The sequence below is a fragment of the Geotrypetes seraphini genome, chromosome 15, assembly GCF_902459505.1.
Source record: "Geotrypetes seraphini chromosome 15, aGeoSer1.1, whole genome shotgun sequence".
NCBI lineage: Eukaryota > Metazoa > Chordata > Amphibia > Gymnophiona > Dermophiidae > Geotrypetes > Geotrypetes seraphini.
In genome coordinates, this window is record NC_047098.1 from 36,953,117 (window position 1) to 36,971,582 (window position 18,466).

Below are 18,466 nucleotides of genomic sequence, written 5' to 3' on the forward strand. Positions count from 1 at the left end.
TTTCTCTGGCTGAGATATTTTCATTTTTAATACTTAATTACCTGCCTTTCTTCTAAAGACCTCAAAATGGAGTATAATAAGAATCTGAACAGGAGTGGGGTGGGACAACTGCCTTTCCAAATGAACAGCTCTTGTGTTTTGATACATTGTACATCTGCATCAGGGGTCACATTTGCACTGAGCAGGAGATATTGTGAACAAGATCAACAGTGCTCATAAAAAAGCTTTGTGGATATCACTACCTGAACTTTGCTTTCAAGCTCTTCATCTTCAGTCTATTCAACTTCTCAAATGTTACAAATGTCTTGTTACACACCCCATACAAGCCTTTTCCTGGCAGCAAACAAGCTCTGGGAAGATGGAAAGCCTGAAAGCAAAGTTCAGGAACAGTGCTATCCAGGACCATTCAATTTTCGGGCTGCCAGTTGGGCCGACGCTGAACTGAGGCCTCAGATCTCCACAAACCCTCACGCTGCAACAGGGGGAGGAAAAAATGCAGCCAGCACCCGTCAAGCCTTCCTGGACCACAGTGGAGCCAAACAGGAAGCATCTGATTAAATCAGGGGCAAGCCTTACTCTTTAACTGTTAGTGCAGGCTGCCTAGACAGGTTTCTTTACAGTTGCCCTGCTAGCAGCAGCCAGCTTGCCAAAGGGTCTCTATCCTCTCCCAGGCAGAGTTGCCCCAGGGCCCTTTTGAGCACTGAAGCCTCAGATTCGGCTAAAACCCTGAAAATAATAAAACTTCTCAGAGCACATCAGAAAGACACCTTCCAGCTTGCTAGCAAAAGGAAAAACTGAAGAGCGGCAGTACAGCTTAATGAGGAAGGAGATGGAGCTGAAGAAAAAGTATTTGATTCCTTCTGCAACAGCTTGCGATTTGGGAGACTTAACCCACTTGTCAGGACTTGTATGCTTTGTGTAACAGAAACACACATAGGATACAAATATGAAACAAAAAAACCCACCAAACCACCTGATGAGGGGAGAACCTTTCCCGCTTTACTTTATAGTTGTCAGCAATTTCTGACTTCAGTCCAAGAATAGTTTGTAGAAAACATTTCAATTTTGATATGCCACAGATTGGCATCGTCAAATCCAAATCCTATGTGCAGTGAAGAAAGCAGTTTGTACCAGATAATTGAAAATGGATAATATTTAAGATTGTTTGTAAACAGTTTCTACTTATTTTTGCTGTTGTAAACAATGTTTTTATAAGTAGATTTTCTTGAAAACTAGGGCAGGACCCAACTCCCAATCCCAGCAAGGCAAACAGGAATGGAATTCAACTTAAGCTCTAGCTAAATGGCATCAGTATGTTTAAATAATACCTTAACTGCATTCTCTGGCTTATTTAAATGCCCATTACACACGTCACATTTCTTTTTTTTTTTTTTTTTAATAAGCACATCAGATGGGCAGAAAAGTCCAGATTGGTCCCTGGAGGTGGTTTCTCTTGCATGTTAGGTGCAATTTGATCCTATGAGGAAAAAAACCACCATGAATAAATCAGCACCCTCAAAGGCAATGCTTAAAGATGCCTTCTGGCATTTCCTTTTATAAACAAATGGGGTATCTTTTAATGGAACCAACAGCAAGTACCAGAGGGGATTCTTAACTAAATTCAAGTGAAACTGTCCAGTTAAATGCCACTGCTTGCTTCTGTAATGGTTCTAATGATTTTATTGTAAACCGTATAGTTGCCATTTTGGATCCCATGCGGTATATCAAGTGCCTGGAAACAAACTAAAATAAAACAGTGATGCAAATGTCAGCTAACCTACTTTACAAAGATCTCTTGTTCCTGCTGAAAGCTTTCCCTGTGCAGGGTCACATAGTGGGGATCAGAAAGGTGCACAGCATCACTCTCTGCTAGATAAAAGACAGTTCCAGCAGAACCAATAGAAGGTAAAATACCTCCCTCCCTGGATATTCAGTCTGTAGCAGATTGTGGGTTTTTTTTTAAATGCCAGCTGTCATGGGCTTTTTAGATCCAGATATTCAGTATGGCTATCCAGATCGTAACCAGGGTAAATGGCCAGGCATAACTTGACTGGTACTACTGATCTAGGTAGTGGTGATAATCAGATTGGTACCAGATAAGCCTTCTTGCTGTCCTAACTTTATCTGGACAGTCAGCAGACCAGATCTAGCCACTAATCAAGTAAATGTGAACTTTGCCACTGGAATGCCTGAACATTATCCAGCTAGTGCTGAGGTAGTTTGAATTTTCAGTTGCTGAAAATCCAGGTGTGGACCAAATGAGCAGGACATAAATTTATTCTTACCTGGATATGTCTCCACTGTTAATTAATACCACTTCTCAGAATGCTTCTTGAGGGGCCCCAGGAGCTTGTATTATCACTAGGGAGAATGCTCAGGTCATAAACTTGCTAATCCCAAACATCTGACAGGAAAAATACAACTCATGCAGTGATTTTTTTTTAACTTGAATGCATGTCTTTCTCAGGTATTAGAGCACATCATATAGTAATTTGCTTCTCAATGGCAAGAGCATATCACCATCCCCCCTCCCCCACACTTCTTCAGTTTAAACTAATGGGAATGAAAATGGAAAATACCGTACATGAAAACAGCTCTTTGACCGCCTATAGCATTATGACTAATGGCAGTGAACACAGAAATAAGGTAGAGATTAAAAACTCCAACAATGAAACATGCTATTTGGGATCTAGTATAAGGAGGGTACTATGGTACACAAAAGCAGCATCTCATACCAACCTCCAGTACTCAAGGGCTAAGCACAGTAAAAGGCAGCAATGCCAGGAGGAAGCACTAAGAAGGTATGATAACTTAAGATTTTGGTGCTAGTCAGAACCACATTTGAAACAAAGAAATGCAAAGGTTAGTGTTAGGCCCCCATGCTTAAGACTTTTCTTCTCTGGTGGTGTCTACCACAAAATACATGCAGTTGTATAGAACTTAAACATTAGCAAGGCAATTCTATAAATTACACCAGGTATATGGCAAAAGTCTTATTCTGTAAATATAAAAAACTACACGACGGCCTCCTAGCCACCCAAGCCGCAAGGCTGGATAACCAGATCTCCAACCTTCTGATGACCACTCCAGACTATAGGACGTTCAGAAAAGAAATAAAAACCACACTTTTCAAGAAATTCCTGAAACAGCAATAACATCACGACCTCTTAGTAACTCTAAAACCGACATCTGATCTACCCATTACTGCTCTAACAACAACAAAAGAACCTCCACTATGACCAACTATTAATTCTCTTACAAACCACCTCACCCCCAACAACCCGTTTATGTTTATAAAATCTACAATCAATGTAACTCTGTATTTCTAAATTAACCTTTTGTAATCCGCCTTGAACCGCAAGGTAATGGCGGAATAGAAATCCCTAATGTAATGTAATGTAATGTAATAGTACATAGCTTACATAGTGCATATTTTATAGGAAGGCATACACATGGATGGAACAGCCACAAGATGCAGAAGGCTCGTATTTACACATATTAACTTATAAAATACTGTAAGTAACCAGCATATCTGCTTATGTTAGTTCTTTACCTGGTGTAACTGCTTGTGCTTAGTTACATGTGTATATTTTTACTGTTATGCTCATTTCTATAAAGCAGGTGTATCAAACATGGCCAACAGAGGAGTTCCGTGCAGCCTATATCATAGTATCTAGTAGTAGTAACACACATTCTAAATCTAACATATAATTAATTATAAAATGTAAATTTGGCTCCTAATTTTAATGGAGAGAATAGGAAGGATAAATGTTTTAGTGTGGCACCCTATCATTATTCATGAGTTTGACATATTTGCTATAAAGGAAAATAGGAGCCTGCTTTACTTTGTAACATGGACTCCCATCAGGCACCTAGTTATAGAGTTGCCACCCATAGGCACTGATTATTATAAATAAATGCCGCTAACAGCCTTCAAAATAGCATTGTGAGATCTACATTCCAGATTCATTAGCCCAGAACAGGCAGTAATGAACAGGAAAAGAAAAATTGGCAAAATGTAAAAAAAAAAAGTTTCCCAAATAAATCTAATGTGCAAGTACTTACAATTTGCAACTCAACAAGCCACCTGGCTTCTCTATGTAAGAGTGAAAAGTGCATTTTTAAATTCAGGGATGCTATAATGCAGCCACAGACCTGCAGAGTATTTATCTATACACTGAGAAACTGATTTTATTATCATTAAATACGCTTTCAATCGTGTTTGCAAGAGTTGTCTGGACTATATAACACAAATATATTTTTTAACAGTTCTTATATGGGCATTTATACAAGACTTAGAGGTATAGTTTTGTTAAATCATTGCATGGCCTTCTGGTCAACAAAACCAGAACACAGCCTTTCAGTACTGTCTATAGTAACAACAGATTGATATTCTGAAATATGCAGCACAGCAAAAATTTAGTAAAACTCAAAACTTCCATCCCTCTTCTAGAAAGGATATCATTGCTGTACAGATGGGTGGAATCCCAATGCTCGTGAGGCATGCAGAAGGACTCCATTCCAGATTTTGAATTCCTCTTCCTCCACTGCCCCCTTCAGTTTGTACTAAAGAAGACAATAGCTCCATAGAGAAACACATGTGAAGGAGGGGTAAGGGGAAACTTCCCGAACTACAACTCCGGTCTGCTCTGAAATAATAATAAATATTGCCTTTAAACCATAAAATCAGAAACATTTATGTAGCACAAATATAACCCCAAAATGTTATAACAATAGTTTAGTTGGATTTAAAATTTCTGATACAGATAGTAGGTAGGCATAGGAGATAACTGACAGGGCAAGGCTCCAGAATGACATACCTATCTACTAGAAAAAGATATTAGCAAGGTAATAACCTAATCTCTTTTTTTCTTGTGCAATAGATGTGTCATTCTAGATGGATGGCATACAAAAACAGTTCCAGAAATCTAGGGTGGGATCACTGTGCCGGCTCATAACACAGGGGACTCAAAGGTGGTGTCCTCCCTTGCCACTATATCCATTCTGTAAAACTTGGAAAATGTATGTAGAGTGGACCAAGTTGCTGCCTTACAAATTGCCTTGGGTACAACTGCCTGAGCTGCTGCCCATGAAGAAACCACACTTCTAGTGGAATGCTCCTTTACGGAAACTGGCACCTGTTTACCACAGACAATATATGCTGACGAAATGGCCCTACAAATCCATCTGGAGATTGTGGCCTTGGAGGCTGGTGTGCCACATCTTGCCTGACTAGAGAGCACAAAAAGATGGTCAGATAGCCTGAACTCATTGGTGATCTTAAGATATTGGGATAAGCACTCTTCTCACATTCAATGTTTTCAGAATCCTGTCCTTCTAGAACCTGTGAACTGGAATGCCAGTAACCTGACTTCTTGATTGATATGGAGAGCCGAAACAACCTTAGGCAAAAGGGATGGAATGGTACACAAAGAAACTTTGGTCTTTATGAATTGGAGGAAAGGCTTTCTGCAAGAAAGAGCCAGGATCTCCAAGACTCTTCTTGCTTAGGTAATGGTCACAAGAAAGATCATCTTGAGCATCAGATCCATCAAGGACGCTTCCTTCAGCGGCTTGTATGGAGTTTGCTGAAGCCTTACAAAACCACTTTAAGGTTTCATGTAGAAAATGGGTGTTTACCAAGGACCTAAGACGTTGTGCTCCCTTTAGGAATCTAGCTGTGACGGGATGAGACTCCAATGAAGCCTTTTGGCTTCGACTCCTGAAACAAGAGAGTCTTGCCACTTGGACTCTGACGGAAAACCTTTCATACGCTGAGAGATTGGAGAAACTGGGTCTCTTTTCCCTGGAGAAGAGGAGACTTAGAGGGGATATGATAGAGACTTATAAGATCATGAGGGGCATAGAGAGAGTAGAGAGGGACAGATTCTTCAAACTTTCAAAAAATAAAAGAACAAGAGGCCATTCGGAAAAGTTGAAAGGGGACAGATTCAATACAAATGCCAGGAAGTTCTTCTTTACCCAACGTGTGGTGGACACTTGGAATGCGCTTCCAGAGGACGTTATAGGGCAGAATACAGTACTGGGATTTAAGAGGGGATTGGACATTTTTCTGCTGGAAAAGGGAATAGAAGGGTATAAATAGAGGATTACTGCTCAGGTCCTGGACCTGTTGGGCCGCCGCGTGAGCGGACTGCTGGGCAAGATGGACCTCAGGTCTGACCCAGCAGAGGCATTGCTTATGTTCTTATGATACCACTGTAAGCCTCTTGTGAAGGAAGGCTCCTGGAGCAAGGCTAACATGACAGAGATCAGAGTAAAGAAAGGTTCCTCTTTTTACTTAATGCACCAGTGCTGGAAAGTTTCTCATGCCTTAGCATAAGCAGATACTGTTGTAGGCTTTTGGATCTAAGCAGAGTAGCAACGACTAACTTTGAGTATCTCTTGCGTGCTGACACCGCAAACTCAAGAGCCATACCATAACAGCAAAATGATCCAGAACTTCTATGACCAACTTGTGAGAAAGAAGGTTCGACTGTAATCATAAACTGAGACTTGCACCTGTCTGAAGATGCACTAGGTCTGTATACCATGATCTGTGTGGCCAATCTGGAGCCACCAGAATGACTGCTCCCAGATGTCTTGCAATCCTGTGGAGAATCCATCCTATCTTAGGCCATGGTAAAAATATGTACAAGAATTCACTCTTTGGCCACGGCTGGATCAGACCCATGGCTCGGATCTTCAACTGAAAAATCTGTCCTTGTTTCTTGCTGTCACCATCAGATCGAACATTGGGTGACCTCAGTGACAAACAATAGCTTGGAAGGCTGCTGCAGAAAGCATTCCCTCGCCTGGATTCAGTGTCTGCTGAGGAAATAGGCTTGGACACTGTCCACTCCCACTACATGTGCTGATGAGAGCCTGAAGATGAAGATCTGCCTACTTGAACAGTAAGCAAGCTTCCACTCAGCTGTGCACTCTTGGTGCCTTCCCGGCAACTGACATACGCCACTGCTGTAGCACTGTCCAAGAAGACTCGAACCGCTTGTCTCTCCAAACTGTTCTGCAGTCTCTGCAACGCCAAATGAATGGCTTGAATTTCTAGTCTGTTGATCAACCATTTCCTTTGGGAGGCTGACCCATGCCCCTGTATCGGGTATCCATTGCAGTGAGCTCCCCAGCCAAACAGGCTGGCATCTATTGTCACAATTTCCCACAAAGCTATTCAGGGGGGTATGCCCTTTGACAAAGTTTGTGGGCGAAGCAACTAGTCCATACTCGCCCAGGCTTCTAGTGTGCATGGCAGAGACATCTGCAGGGAGTACAACTGAGGTGACCACAACGATAGCAATTCATTAGGGAGAGGGCACATGTGAGCCTATGCTCAGAGGACCACATCTATTGTCGCCATGGAGCCTAGCACTTGGAGGTAGTGCCACACCGACGGAGCTGGTTTGGCCAGCAAGCTTGTTAACTGAATGCAAAGCTTCTGTCTGCATGCCTCTGGAAGAAAGACACAACCTCCTGCCGTGTTGAAGAAGACTCCCAGGTATTTCAGGGATTGGGACGGGACCATTTGGCTCTTTTGGAAATTCACTATGCAACTCAAACCCTGCAGGACCCAGACCACGTGAGCCACGGCTTGTTCTCCTTCTAGAAAGAACGGAGCTCTGATCAGCTGGTCATCCAAGCATGTATGAACCTGCAAGCCCATCTTGAGCAGATGGGCAGCTACCACCACTATCATCTTGGTGAATGTGTGAGGTGCTGTTGCTAGTTCAAAGGGAAGGACCAAGAACTGGTAATGCTTTCCCAGGAAATGAAATCTCAGGAACTTTCTGTGATCCAGAAATATGGGAATGTGCAGATAGGTCTCTTGTCAAATCCAGAGAAGCCAGATATTCCCCCAGCGCTACCACTGCTAAGATTTTCACTTGAAAACACACTGTCTCCATGCGAAAGTTGGAACTTCAGTGCTGCATTGATGTGTGACCCAGAATGGATCTCCAGTTGTCTGAGCCTTTCTTGGGCATGACAAAGTATATGGAGTAACTGCCTGAGCCTGAATCTTTGGATGGCACAGCCTCTATGGCCTGAATATCTAATAGCCTTTTAACTGTAGTAGCGACTGTGCATGCTTTCTCTGGTCGCCCTGCCAGGGAGTCCACAAACCAGTCCCTCAAGGGCTGGACAAATTTGAGTTTGTAACCGCTCTGATCTCCAGTACCCAACAGTCTGATGAGATCTGCACCCAGGCCTCCGCATAGTCCGAGAGCTGACCCCCTATCTTCAGGGGAACCGATCTGGACCTGGCATCATTGTGCTTTCTTGGAGGATGTAGCAGAATGATAACTGGAGGCCTGGTTTCACCTGGGACCTGAGAATCAATGACTGGATCCCTAGATCTCTTAGAGGAGGCTCCTCCTGAGAACTACCGAAAGCGCTTGGAGCCACAAAAATTAGACCTCCTTGAGCCTCAAGGTTCACGGTCTGCTGTCAGGTAGAGAATCTGGCTGACAATCTGGCACACTGGTCATGAGAATGATCAGCCCCTTCTTAACATTTGTCCCTTGAGGGTAGCCTTAGAGGTGGAATCTCCGGTCCATTGTCTGAACCAGAGCATTCTATGGACTGAGATCAAATAAGCTGAAACTTCATGTTTCTGATGATGTCGTATAGAATACTCGCTACATAATGTACTCCAGCTAATAGAAGCTGGGATAAATGCTCACCCTCTATGAGCTCAAGACCTTGTAACTTGGTATGACAGGTGTGTGTCACAAAGGAAGCTGCTTTGATTTCCAAAGGTAGTGCTTCAAATTGTCTTTTAAGAATCACAGCCACTCTCGGATCCTGCATATCTTTTAATACCATGCCTCCCTCACTTGGTAGGGATGTGCACTTGGTTACCTGCACTACCAAGAAATCTACGTTGGACTGAGTGAAGTTTCAAGTTTATTTAAAATTTGATTTTAACGCTTATCAACAATGATATAAAATTAGGGATACAACATACTTATATAGACCTTAAACAAACTTGCTTCAGGAGCATCTCACTGCTCTATGACTAATACATTGATATCAGGATGCCAAAGAAACGAAGAAGACTGGGCTCTCACTCTGCTCTTTATAGAGCAGAGAGGACCTGCTGAGAGTCCAAGTTTAACTCCTGCAGCAAGTTAGCAATAAGATCTAACAGAGCTGAGCTGAGGGTTTGAATAGCCGGCAGACTTGAGCAAGGGCCACTACTGTATATAGTGCACATGCACCTGCCTGCAACTCTGCAGCTTCTGACTGGGAGGGCTTGCTCAGAAAGGTCTACCAGATCCTGGTCAGCCTCTATATGGAGACAGATGTACCTTGGGAGCTCTAGCCTCCTTGTGCACCTCAGAATGCGCTGCTAGATGTCCTTTGAGGATTTTTGTTATCCAGAAAAGCTCTCCACATTAGATTGACAAATTCTGGTGAAAATGCCTTATTAGACAGTGCGGAATCTCCTTTAGATGACTCCAGTTTGTGTCTCTTGGACTACACAACCTCTGTGCCCCTTGCGTTTAAGATGATTGCCATTCTGGGACTCTGGAAGGAATTTACTCCCAATCAATGGATCCCCAATTATTCCTTGGCCCTAGAGAGCAAAGGGGAGGCTAATCTGACCATTCCCGCCTCATGTGCTGCGCAGCATGTAGCACAAGGGCACTCTTCAGGTGCTCATTCAGTGCAAACATGGCATGAATTAGGGGTAAAGGAGCCAGAGGATTCTATTCCTGCCAGTTTTGAGTCAAAATGAAGTGATTTAAGACTCTTTCTGGCTCACATACATAAGGAAACACTGAAGGGGCAGCAGAGCCCTCTAGTGAAGGAGGAGGGATTCAAAAGCTGGAGATTACTTCTGAACAATTCACAAGCACTGGAATATTACTCGTCCATCCAGAATGACACACCTATTGTACCTGAAATGGAACTAGGGTCACCTGTATTATACTAACCCATACACAAGAATGAACACCAATGGGAAAACATGGGGGGTTTTTGTTTTAGATTTTAATAGACAGCAATACTTCTTTCCATGAAGAAAGATGCAACTTCCTTAGGAGTTCAGTGTGAGATGCTACCATAGCAGCACAGTCATGATCATACATTCCTCATCGTCTATTCCCCCCCCCCCCCAGATGAAGAATAAGAACTACTAGTTAAATTCTCTTACCCTATAAAGGGTCCTGTGCAATTTGCAACCAGTTTCAAGCAGATGGTAAACCAGATCTGGAGTACACAGGAGCTGGTCTGGTAGGACAGAAAAGCCTAAGTTAGGTTGTCTTAATTTTTTCTTTTTAGATAGGGTAGGCTATGCTTGGCCCCATAGTATTAACAAATGTAGGGTCATTTCATAGAGGTAGGATAAGGGTTAGGGCAGGAGGGGTAGGCAAGGGACTTTCTATTTGGGAGAATAGTTGAGGTTAAAATGTGAGATGCCAGTTTGGATATGTTGCCTTTGAGTGAAACACATATATATTTTACCTGCTGATATAGCATTATGTTTGCATCACTTATGTTTGAAAATCTACTTAAATAAAAAGTACAGTAATAAATAAAAGGAGTCTCCAGAGACAAAGTAGTGATAGGGCCAGCTGGGAGATCCACACAGCCTAGGATGCAAATCCCAGTGATCCAGGTCCCTCTTCCCTTCCACCAACTGGGTTTATGGACCTCCATAGCATATGTGATCCCCATCCTAATCCCAGGGCAGGAAGCAGCCATGCATTTAACAATCCAATACAAGAAAACAGCTGGTCTCCACCAATTGACAGAGGCTGCTGGCTCAGGAGCAAAGACTGCAGGGATGGTGGCAGAAAAGCACATATAGTGGCATAGATAGGCATATAGCAGTTAGTGATCAGGCATGCTTGTCTGTTGTTCTTCGTTGCACATATGAAGAGAAGTAAACACCTCAAAGATGGCTCTGGGAACCTTCAGTGGGGATGGTGAGATGGAGGATTCGGCTAGTGCTGAAAGCACAGAGCTGACTGATCTGGAGACCTTTGGATCCTTCACTTTCAGCAGAATAGCAAAGGGAAAACCATCCAGTACTTATGACCTCATGATATTGCAGCAGATACCATAGTAAATAATTTTATCGACTATGCCAGATTAGATTTCTCCAGCCATTCCTAGAACCTGGAGCTCTCCATATATTAGTGTATGCCTTGGTACTTTCCTCTATAGATTAGTGCAATGCACTATCACACAAAATGAAATCCAGCATCTGCAACTTGTTTAGAATGTTGCTGTCAAGCTAAGTAATGGTAGCCATAAATACAATCATGTTACGCACTGCAGGAGCATTGGCTGCCTATTGATGTACAAATAAATTCATTGAGTTTGTAATACAAATCAACCTCCTCCGCTTACAAGCTATCTCTCTTATTGTCCATTCCTTCCTTTCATACAATTTTTTCAATTGGTCGTCAGAAAGCCATGTTTAGTGTTGCAGGTTCTATTCTCTGGAATGCTCTCTCTTTGGAATTTCATATGCTGAAGTCTTGCTTGGATTTTATGTTGCTACTATTTGGGTTTCTGCCAGGTACTTGTGACCTGGGTTGGCCACTGAGGAAACAGGATACTGGGCTAAGTGGACCATTGGTCTGACCTTATTTTAAGGTGGCTTTTATAACCCAATTATTTTTTAGTATTTATATACCACTTATAGCCTACATTAAGGCAGCAATTTGAGGATGCTTCCTGAATTTAGCTGTCTGATCTTCTTTTACTGCCCCTGCATTTCAGGAACTCAGTTTGATACACAGAGCAAACTCATTCTGCTGCTTCAAGATTTTAGTGTTTATGTGAAGGTATATAGTTTTCTGATCTTTTGCTTTTCCTCCAAATTGTAGTTCCTTTTGTTACTATACTTCTATTTTATGTAATTTGTGAACTGCTACGATGATATGCTTTCTGTTGTGGTATATCAAATGAACTTGACAGACTGAATAAAGGTATAGTCTTATCCTTGAGAGTTTACTTGGTGGCTTTAGGTTGTGTTAGGAGGGGGGATAGTGTAAAAGTCAGCCCCTGGCTCTTTACTCTGATATTTCTCACTTCCAGAAAAGGAAGAAGCATTTGAGATACCACTGAGACTGGTGGTCAAGGATTTAAAATGACCCATCAGTGCAGGTGCTGTTTGAAAAACTTAAATAGGAATCATTGTAGGGCATCATGCTGTAGCTATGTGCTCTGCCTGAAAGAGGAGTTTTTGCATTCAGGTCAGCTTTTTGCATTTTGGAGATGCTAGTAAAAAAGAAATGGCCTCTAAGGGTTAGATGCACTAAAGTCAGAAATAGTTGCTAAACCTGTTTTCATAGCTTTAGTGACGATCGCTATTATCAACCTGATTCACAAAATGGTGCAGTGTGTTTTTCCCCTCGAGCGCCCATTTTATGATCCAGCCATGCAAATAAGCTAAAATCCCATGGAAAGTAGTCAAGTGATTGATGTGCTAACATCACTTGGCTATGCAAAAAAAATAAAATAAATAAAAGCAACAGTTTAAACCCATCAGCCTGGCTTTCTTTTTTTTTTTCCCCAAAGGCACAGATATTTTGTATGTGTTAAACACGCAAAATATCTATGGGGAAACAAAAAAGCACCCCCCTGCCAATGACGGCATTCTCTCTCCGACAAACCAGCATCACGAAATGGCCTCCCCACCAGTGAAAACAGTAGGAGGAATGGCTACTTCCTTCTGCCATGCTGAACCCCCCCTCTCCCTCCTGTGACCCCCCCTTCTCTGTCCGTCCTGGTCTGAATGGTAAGTCTTTTGCTCCCTGGTGCATCATGTGATGCACAGGGAGGGGCCTAAGGCCCTTACTGGCTCAGACACCTAAGGCCCCACCACTTGGGAAGGGTCTTAAGCTTCGGGGCCTTAGGTGTCTAAGCCAATCAGGGCCTTAGGCTCCTCCCTCTGTATCCTGGGATACAGAGGGAGGATAGTGTATTTCCTTGAATCTAATGGGTTACAGGATCCGAGGCAACATGGCTTTACAAAAGGTAAATCGTGCCAAACGAACCTGATTGAATTTTTTGATTGGGTGACCAGAGAGCTGGATCGAGGACATATGCTAGATGTAATTTACTTGGATTTCAGCAAAGCCTTTGATACAGTTCCTCATAAGAGGCTGTTGAACAAACTTGAAGGGCTGAAGTTAGGACCCAAAGTGGTGAAATGGGTCAGAAACTGGCTGTCGGACAGACGCCAGAGGGTGGTGGTTAATGGAAGTCGCTCGAAGGAAGGAAAGGTGACTAGTGGAGTCCCTCAGGGTTCGGTGCTGGGGCCAATCCTGTTCAATATGTATGTAAGTGACATTGCTGAAGGGTTAGAAGGAAAAGTGTGCCTTTTTGCAGATGATACCAAGATTTGTAACAGAGTAGACACCGAAGAGGGAGTGGAAAATATGAAAAAGGATCTGCAAAAGTTAGAGGAATGGTCTAATGCCTGGCAACTAAAATTCAATGCAAAGAAATGCAGAGTAATGCATTTGGGGATTAATAATAGGAAGGAACCGTATATGCTGGGAGGAGAGAAGCTGATATGCACGGACGGGGAGAGGGACCTTGGGGTGATAGTGTCCGAAGATCTAAAGGTGAAAAAACAGTGTGACAAGGCAGTGGCTGCTGCCAGAAGGATTCTGGGCTGTATAAAGAGAGGCGTAGTCAGTAGAAGGAAGAAGGTGTTGATGCCCCTGTACAGGTCATTGGTGAGGCCCCACTTGGAGTATTGTGTTCAGTTTTGGAGACCGTATCTGGCGAAGGACGTAAGAAGACTTGAGGCGGTCCAGAGGAGGGCGACGAAAATGTTAGGAGGCTTGCGCCAGAAGACGTATGAGGAGAGACTGGAAGCCCTGAATATGTATACCCTAGAGGAAAGGAGAGACAGGGGAGATATGATTCAGACGTTCAAATACTTAAAGGGTATTAACGTAGAACAAAATCTTTTCCAGAGAAAGGAAAATGGTAAAACCAGAGGACATAATTTGAGGTTGAGGGGTGGTAGATTCAGGGGCAATGTTAGGAAATTCTACTTTACAGAGAGGGTGGTGGATGCCTGGAATGCGCTCCCGAGAGAGGTGGTGGAGAGTAAAACTGTGAATGAGTTCAAAGAAGCGTGGGATGAACACAGAAGATTTAGAATCAGAAAATAATATTAAAGATTGAACTAGGCCAGTTACTGGGCAGACTTGTACGGTCTGTGTCTGTGCATGGCCGTTTGGAGGAGGATGGGCAGGGGAGGGCTTCAATGGCTGGGAGGATGTAGATGGGCTGGAGTAAGTCTTAACAGAGATTTCGGCAGTTGGAACCCAAGCACAGTACCGGGTAAAGCTTTGGATTCTCGCCCAGAAATAGCTAAGAAGAAAAATAAAAATAAAAATAATAATTTAAATTGAATCAGATTGGGCAGACTGGATGGACCATTCGGGTCTTTATCTGCCGTCATCTACTATGTTACTATGTTTAAGCCAATTGGTAGGAGGGAGTAGGCAATCCCTCTTGCCATTTTTACTGCCATGGTGGGGGGAAGGGAGGGGTCACAGTGCCCTAACAGCAGTGACAGGAGGCTGTTAGGGCTCACTTACTGCTCTGTGGAGTTTGCATGCAAACTTGGTAGTGCATTGATCGCTAGTTTAGAATCGGCCAACAGCAATCCATTTGGTATTATTGACTATCTTTAGTGTATCCAGGGCTAAGTCCACTATGGCAAGGCAGATTAAGGAGACTATAGCTTCAGCATACATTGTTAGTGAGTCAATTGCATAGTGCATTGAAAGTACTGGGTGAAGCATAGCCTGCTTCCTCCACAGGACAGTTTGTAAGGCAGTCACAAAGACATCAACACATTCCTTTGGTACAGCTCTGTAAGGTTAATGTGCAGGCATGTCAAGATGTGGACTAATGTCACCCTTACTGAGCACTGCTTTGGTACCTCCCACAAATCTGAACAGATCTAGAAAGATGATGGTAGAAGAAATTAGGTGGTACATAGAATATGATGGCAGAAAAGGGCCGACGGCCCAACAAGTCTGCCCACTCAAGAACCCTTCTTCCCTGGATCTTTTGAGCATAACTCTGTTTGTCCCATCGACTCTTGAAGTCGAGCACGCTACTGGCCTCAACCACCTGACGTGGAAGATCATTCCTGCTAATTTTCTTTCCTGGAGTCCCTCCTGGGATCAGGGAAGTTTGCGAGTATAAGTGGAGGAGAAGTAGTCTATATCTAGGATCTCCAGGATGCTGAATATCAGGAGTGTTTGGTTATATTTATTATCAACCCACCCTGATCCCTCAAGTAAAACTATTCCACCTCCATATACTTGGGACACATCTGTGACAGGTGTTTCCCAGGTGTGACAGGTGTTGCCGCCTCTTTGGAAGTTGTCAGACAGATTCGGTAGTGGCTCATACAATTATTATTAATCAAACTCAGGCAGTTTACATTCTCGATTGTCATCAAAACAGCACCAGGCTTACACTTTACTGCTTTAGCTTAATGGTACGGCTACACTCAGAGGAAATAATTAGATCAAAGGTCAAAATATATAAATAAAGCATCAGAAAATGGGAAACGGTTCTCTCTCTTTAAATGGGTGATAACTGCAGACATAACCATAGGTGACAGGACTCCTGGTCACTCTTCCAAAGACTACTGTACTTTGCAGTTTACTGATGTGGGACATTACACAGTGATCAGAGCCCAACGGAACAGCAGATTTGCTTATCACAGAACCATGCCAAGTCATGTGGAATGTGGCTTTTTACAAAGATGACACAATGACTCCTACAGAACTGCTGCATTGATTGGGACATGAGTACATCATATGCTACAACAAGGAACTAAAGCAACAACAAGTATTTACATAAGTATTTAAAGACATTAAGAAGGGTTGTGGTGTGGTTTGTTTGGGTTTTTTTTCAAATAGATGTCGAACAAGACTAGTCCATTGTTTAAAAACTCTTTACATATTTAATTTTTTAGTATTTCAGCTGTTCACTTAATTACATTCTCCTAAAACCTGACCTATGCACAAGGAAATGAATGGTTTGTCTTTTCCCCACACAAATGTCTTCAATACACTCTTCTTCCTTGAGTGACATATACCCCCAGCTCTCTTTGGTATGGGGATGACCCACATATGTGAAGATGGCAGCAGGTAGTAAACACTGTCCTCCTCTTAACTGTTCAATCATCACTGTCTGATAATGTCTCATACTGTTCCGAGAGGAGTGGGGCAGGTTCCCGATCCCATATTCGGCTTTGCTGATGGGAAGTGGCCTGGTTCATGGAAGGTGGGACACATGCAATGGATGTAGGTGGGGTACTGCTCAGCATCTGCATTGTCAAAGGGTTGTATGGGAACTGCGTGGAGCCTACAAGGCAGGAGAAAAATTATATTTCAACAATCACTACCCAAAAAGCAAAAATCATCAGTAATTTCTACATTATCCTAAATTTAATAATTTTAGCTTTGAAATCTTAGGAGAAAAATTAATTTGAGCCAATTTAGGGTCCAAAACTTCTAGCAGTTGTTCCAGAAAGTAAAAATCAAATCAATTAATCCTTACAAGTGACCCATTCCTAATCAGAGTATGGCAATCTCACCTGTAGAAGAGGGCCGGTCCTCCCAGGTCCATGCTGGGGTCTGTCTGTGGTAATCTCCTTCAGAATGGACAGAAGATACAGATGATGGGCGCTCAGTCCCCAAGTATGCTTGACCTGGCAGGGGAGATTTTGATTTCCTGTTGCTGGATTTTCCCAGGAGCTTCTGTTTGCTGGATCCTCCTCCTAGAAAGGAAGGAAATGTACAAGGTTTTTAAAATGTAAGCATACTATATTGCAATCAGTAAACAAGATCCCAAATATAAATGCATATTCTTCTATCCTACAAAGTCTCCTGATTTTCTCCACTTATATTTCAGAGACCCATAATAAGTTCTCTCCTACTCTTAATTCAAGTTGACTGCCTTGGCAAACTCTCACTTGATGCCCACTCTAGGCCATGTTTTAGATATTACCAATACAAATTATCTTAAAACTCACTGGTGTACAAATGTTAAACATACATTAAATTAGTTCATACACACTACAGATCACATACCCATTTTTGTGCTAGAAATGCATTTCAAACTGCAATCAAAATATAAAACAAAATACTTTTGCTTATTTTAGACTCTACCAACCCCACCTCATAATCACACATTCTACAATTTACTCACTTCTATATCCTTTGGCCCAGAATCCAACCTCCCCAAATCATCTTCTCTATCCCTGTTATTTACTTGCCACCTTTATTCCTAAAGGGAAACCCTTCCCCACTGCTCACTATAAGGCTCAAGAGAAAAAGTCTAACCTGAGTTGGGAGATGGATTGGCCTCGTCTCTGCGTACATCACTGCTTACTGATCCGCCAGAGCTGGAGCTTCCGGCTGCCACCCCTATTGACTGCGACATAAGTACTCCATGATCTTCCCCTTTGTCATCAAAGTTGCCCATCAGAGCCTTCCTGATGATGTCCTCTAGACCAAGGTTACTTGCAGGATCTGCAAAGGAATGACCCCTAGAGCTGACTGTGCCTGGGAGGAGGAAGGTTGGAAGGGGAGGGCAAAAAACACCTCAAAAAATTACAAGTAGGGGAAGGGCAGGAGAGATTTTAAAGGGCGAGGGAAAAGTATTACATAGTATAGAGAGGGAGAGAGAGAAAGAGAAGGAAAAATCAAAGTGAGCATTTCTGCAAGCAGCAAGCTCCAACCAGCAAATGTGAGGCTGTGAATTAGACATGCCAAGGGTTAAAATTACAGCTTACAGCACTGTCACACCCCGTGTGTCACAGGAAAATGCAATGTAAAAAGCATCAGCCAATCAAATTCATAATTTTGTGCAAAACACTGTCATACAGAAAGGATAAACAGAGGAATATGGTAACATGATTTTTTTTAAATGCTGGATGATTTTTCAAGTGATCATTCTAAAGTGACACTGGCATAGATGGGAAGTCTTATAGTGAGACTGCTATAACCAGTTTCCTGCTCCTATCAATGGTATGCACAAGGCAGAGTTACACTAGCCATGTGCCACCAACAAGGCATTCGACTGGATCCATGTAATGTCATTCAAGATATACATGATGATTAGAACCAATCAGAGACCAGCTTGTGAGCTCAATTGTGACATTCTTCATCCATGGCTATTTAAAAGTTTCCTGAAAATACTGATTAAAAGGAACGTCTGCAGTTTTGCATGAAGTATTAAGACAAGGCTGACCAATGTAGTATCAGTTCTGTTTTCTAATATGTAACCTCATTTCTCCCCATCAACAAGCCATAAATCTGTGATGTTACTTAGGGATGTCCTTGGAAACTAGTAATGGAAGTATTTCCCTATATTTTCTATCAAACATTGCACAGCAAATGTTAACACAGCCACAAGCCCTTTGTTATCATAGATCAAGCTTCTCCTA

General features: G+C 42.6%; 1 protein-coding gene across 12 annotated transcripts in view; it reads right to left on the minus strand.

Annotated features, from left to right (window-relative positions):
* Nucleotides 1-15,952: 15,952 nt before the first annotated feature.
* Nucleotides 15,953-18,466, minus strand: part of NCOR1 (nuclear receptor corepressor 1) — a 509,406-nt gene continuing 506,892 nt past the window's right edge. For 10 of the 12 annotated variants that reach the window (XM_033922034.1, XM_033922033.1, XM_033922035.1 and 7 more), the window contains 3 exons: nucleotides 17,361-17,582; nucleotides 16,613-16,795; nucleotides 15,953-16,380 (listed from right to left, as the gene is read on the minus strand). In XM_033922034.1, coding sequence (XP_033777925.1) covers nucleotides 16,193-16,380; nucleotides 16,613-16,795; nucleotides 17,361-17,582 — 593 coding nt within the window. In that variant the 3' untranslated portion in view covers nucleotides 15,953-16,192. The remainder of the gene's footprint in view (nucleotides 16,381-16,612; nucleotides 16,796-17,360; nucleotides 17,583-18,466) is intronic. The other 2 variants (XM_033922040.1, XM_033922037.1) reach the window with 1 other exon arrangement.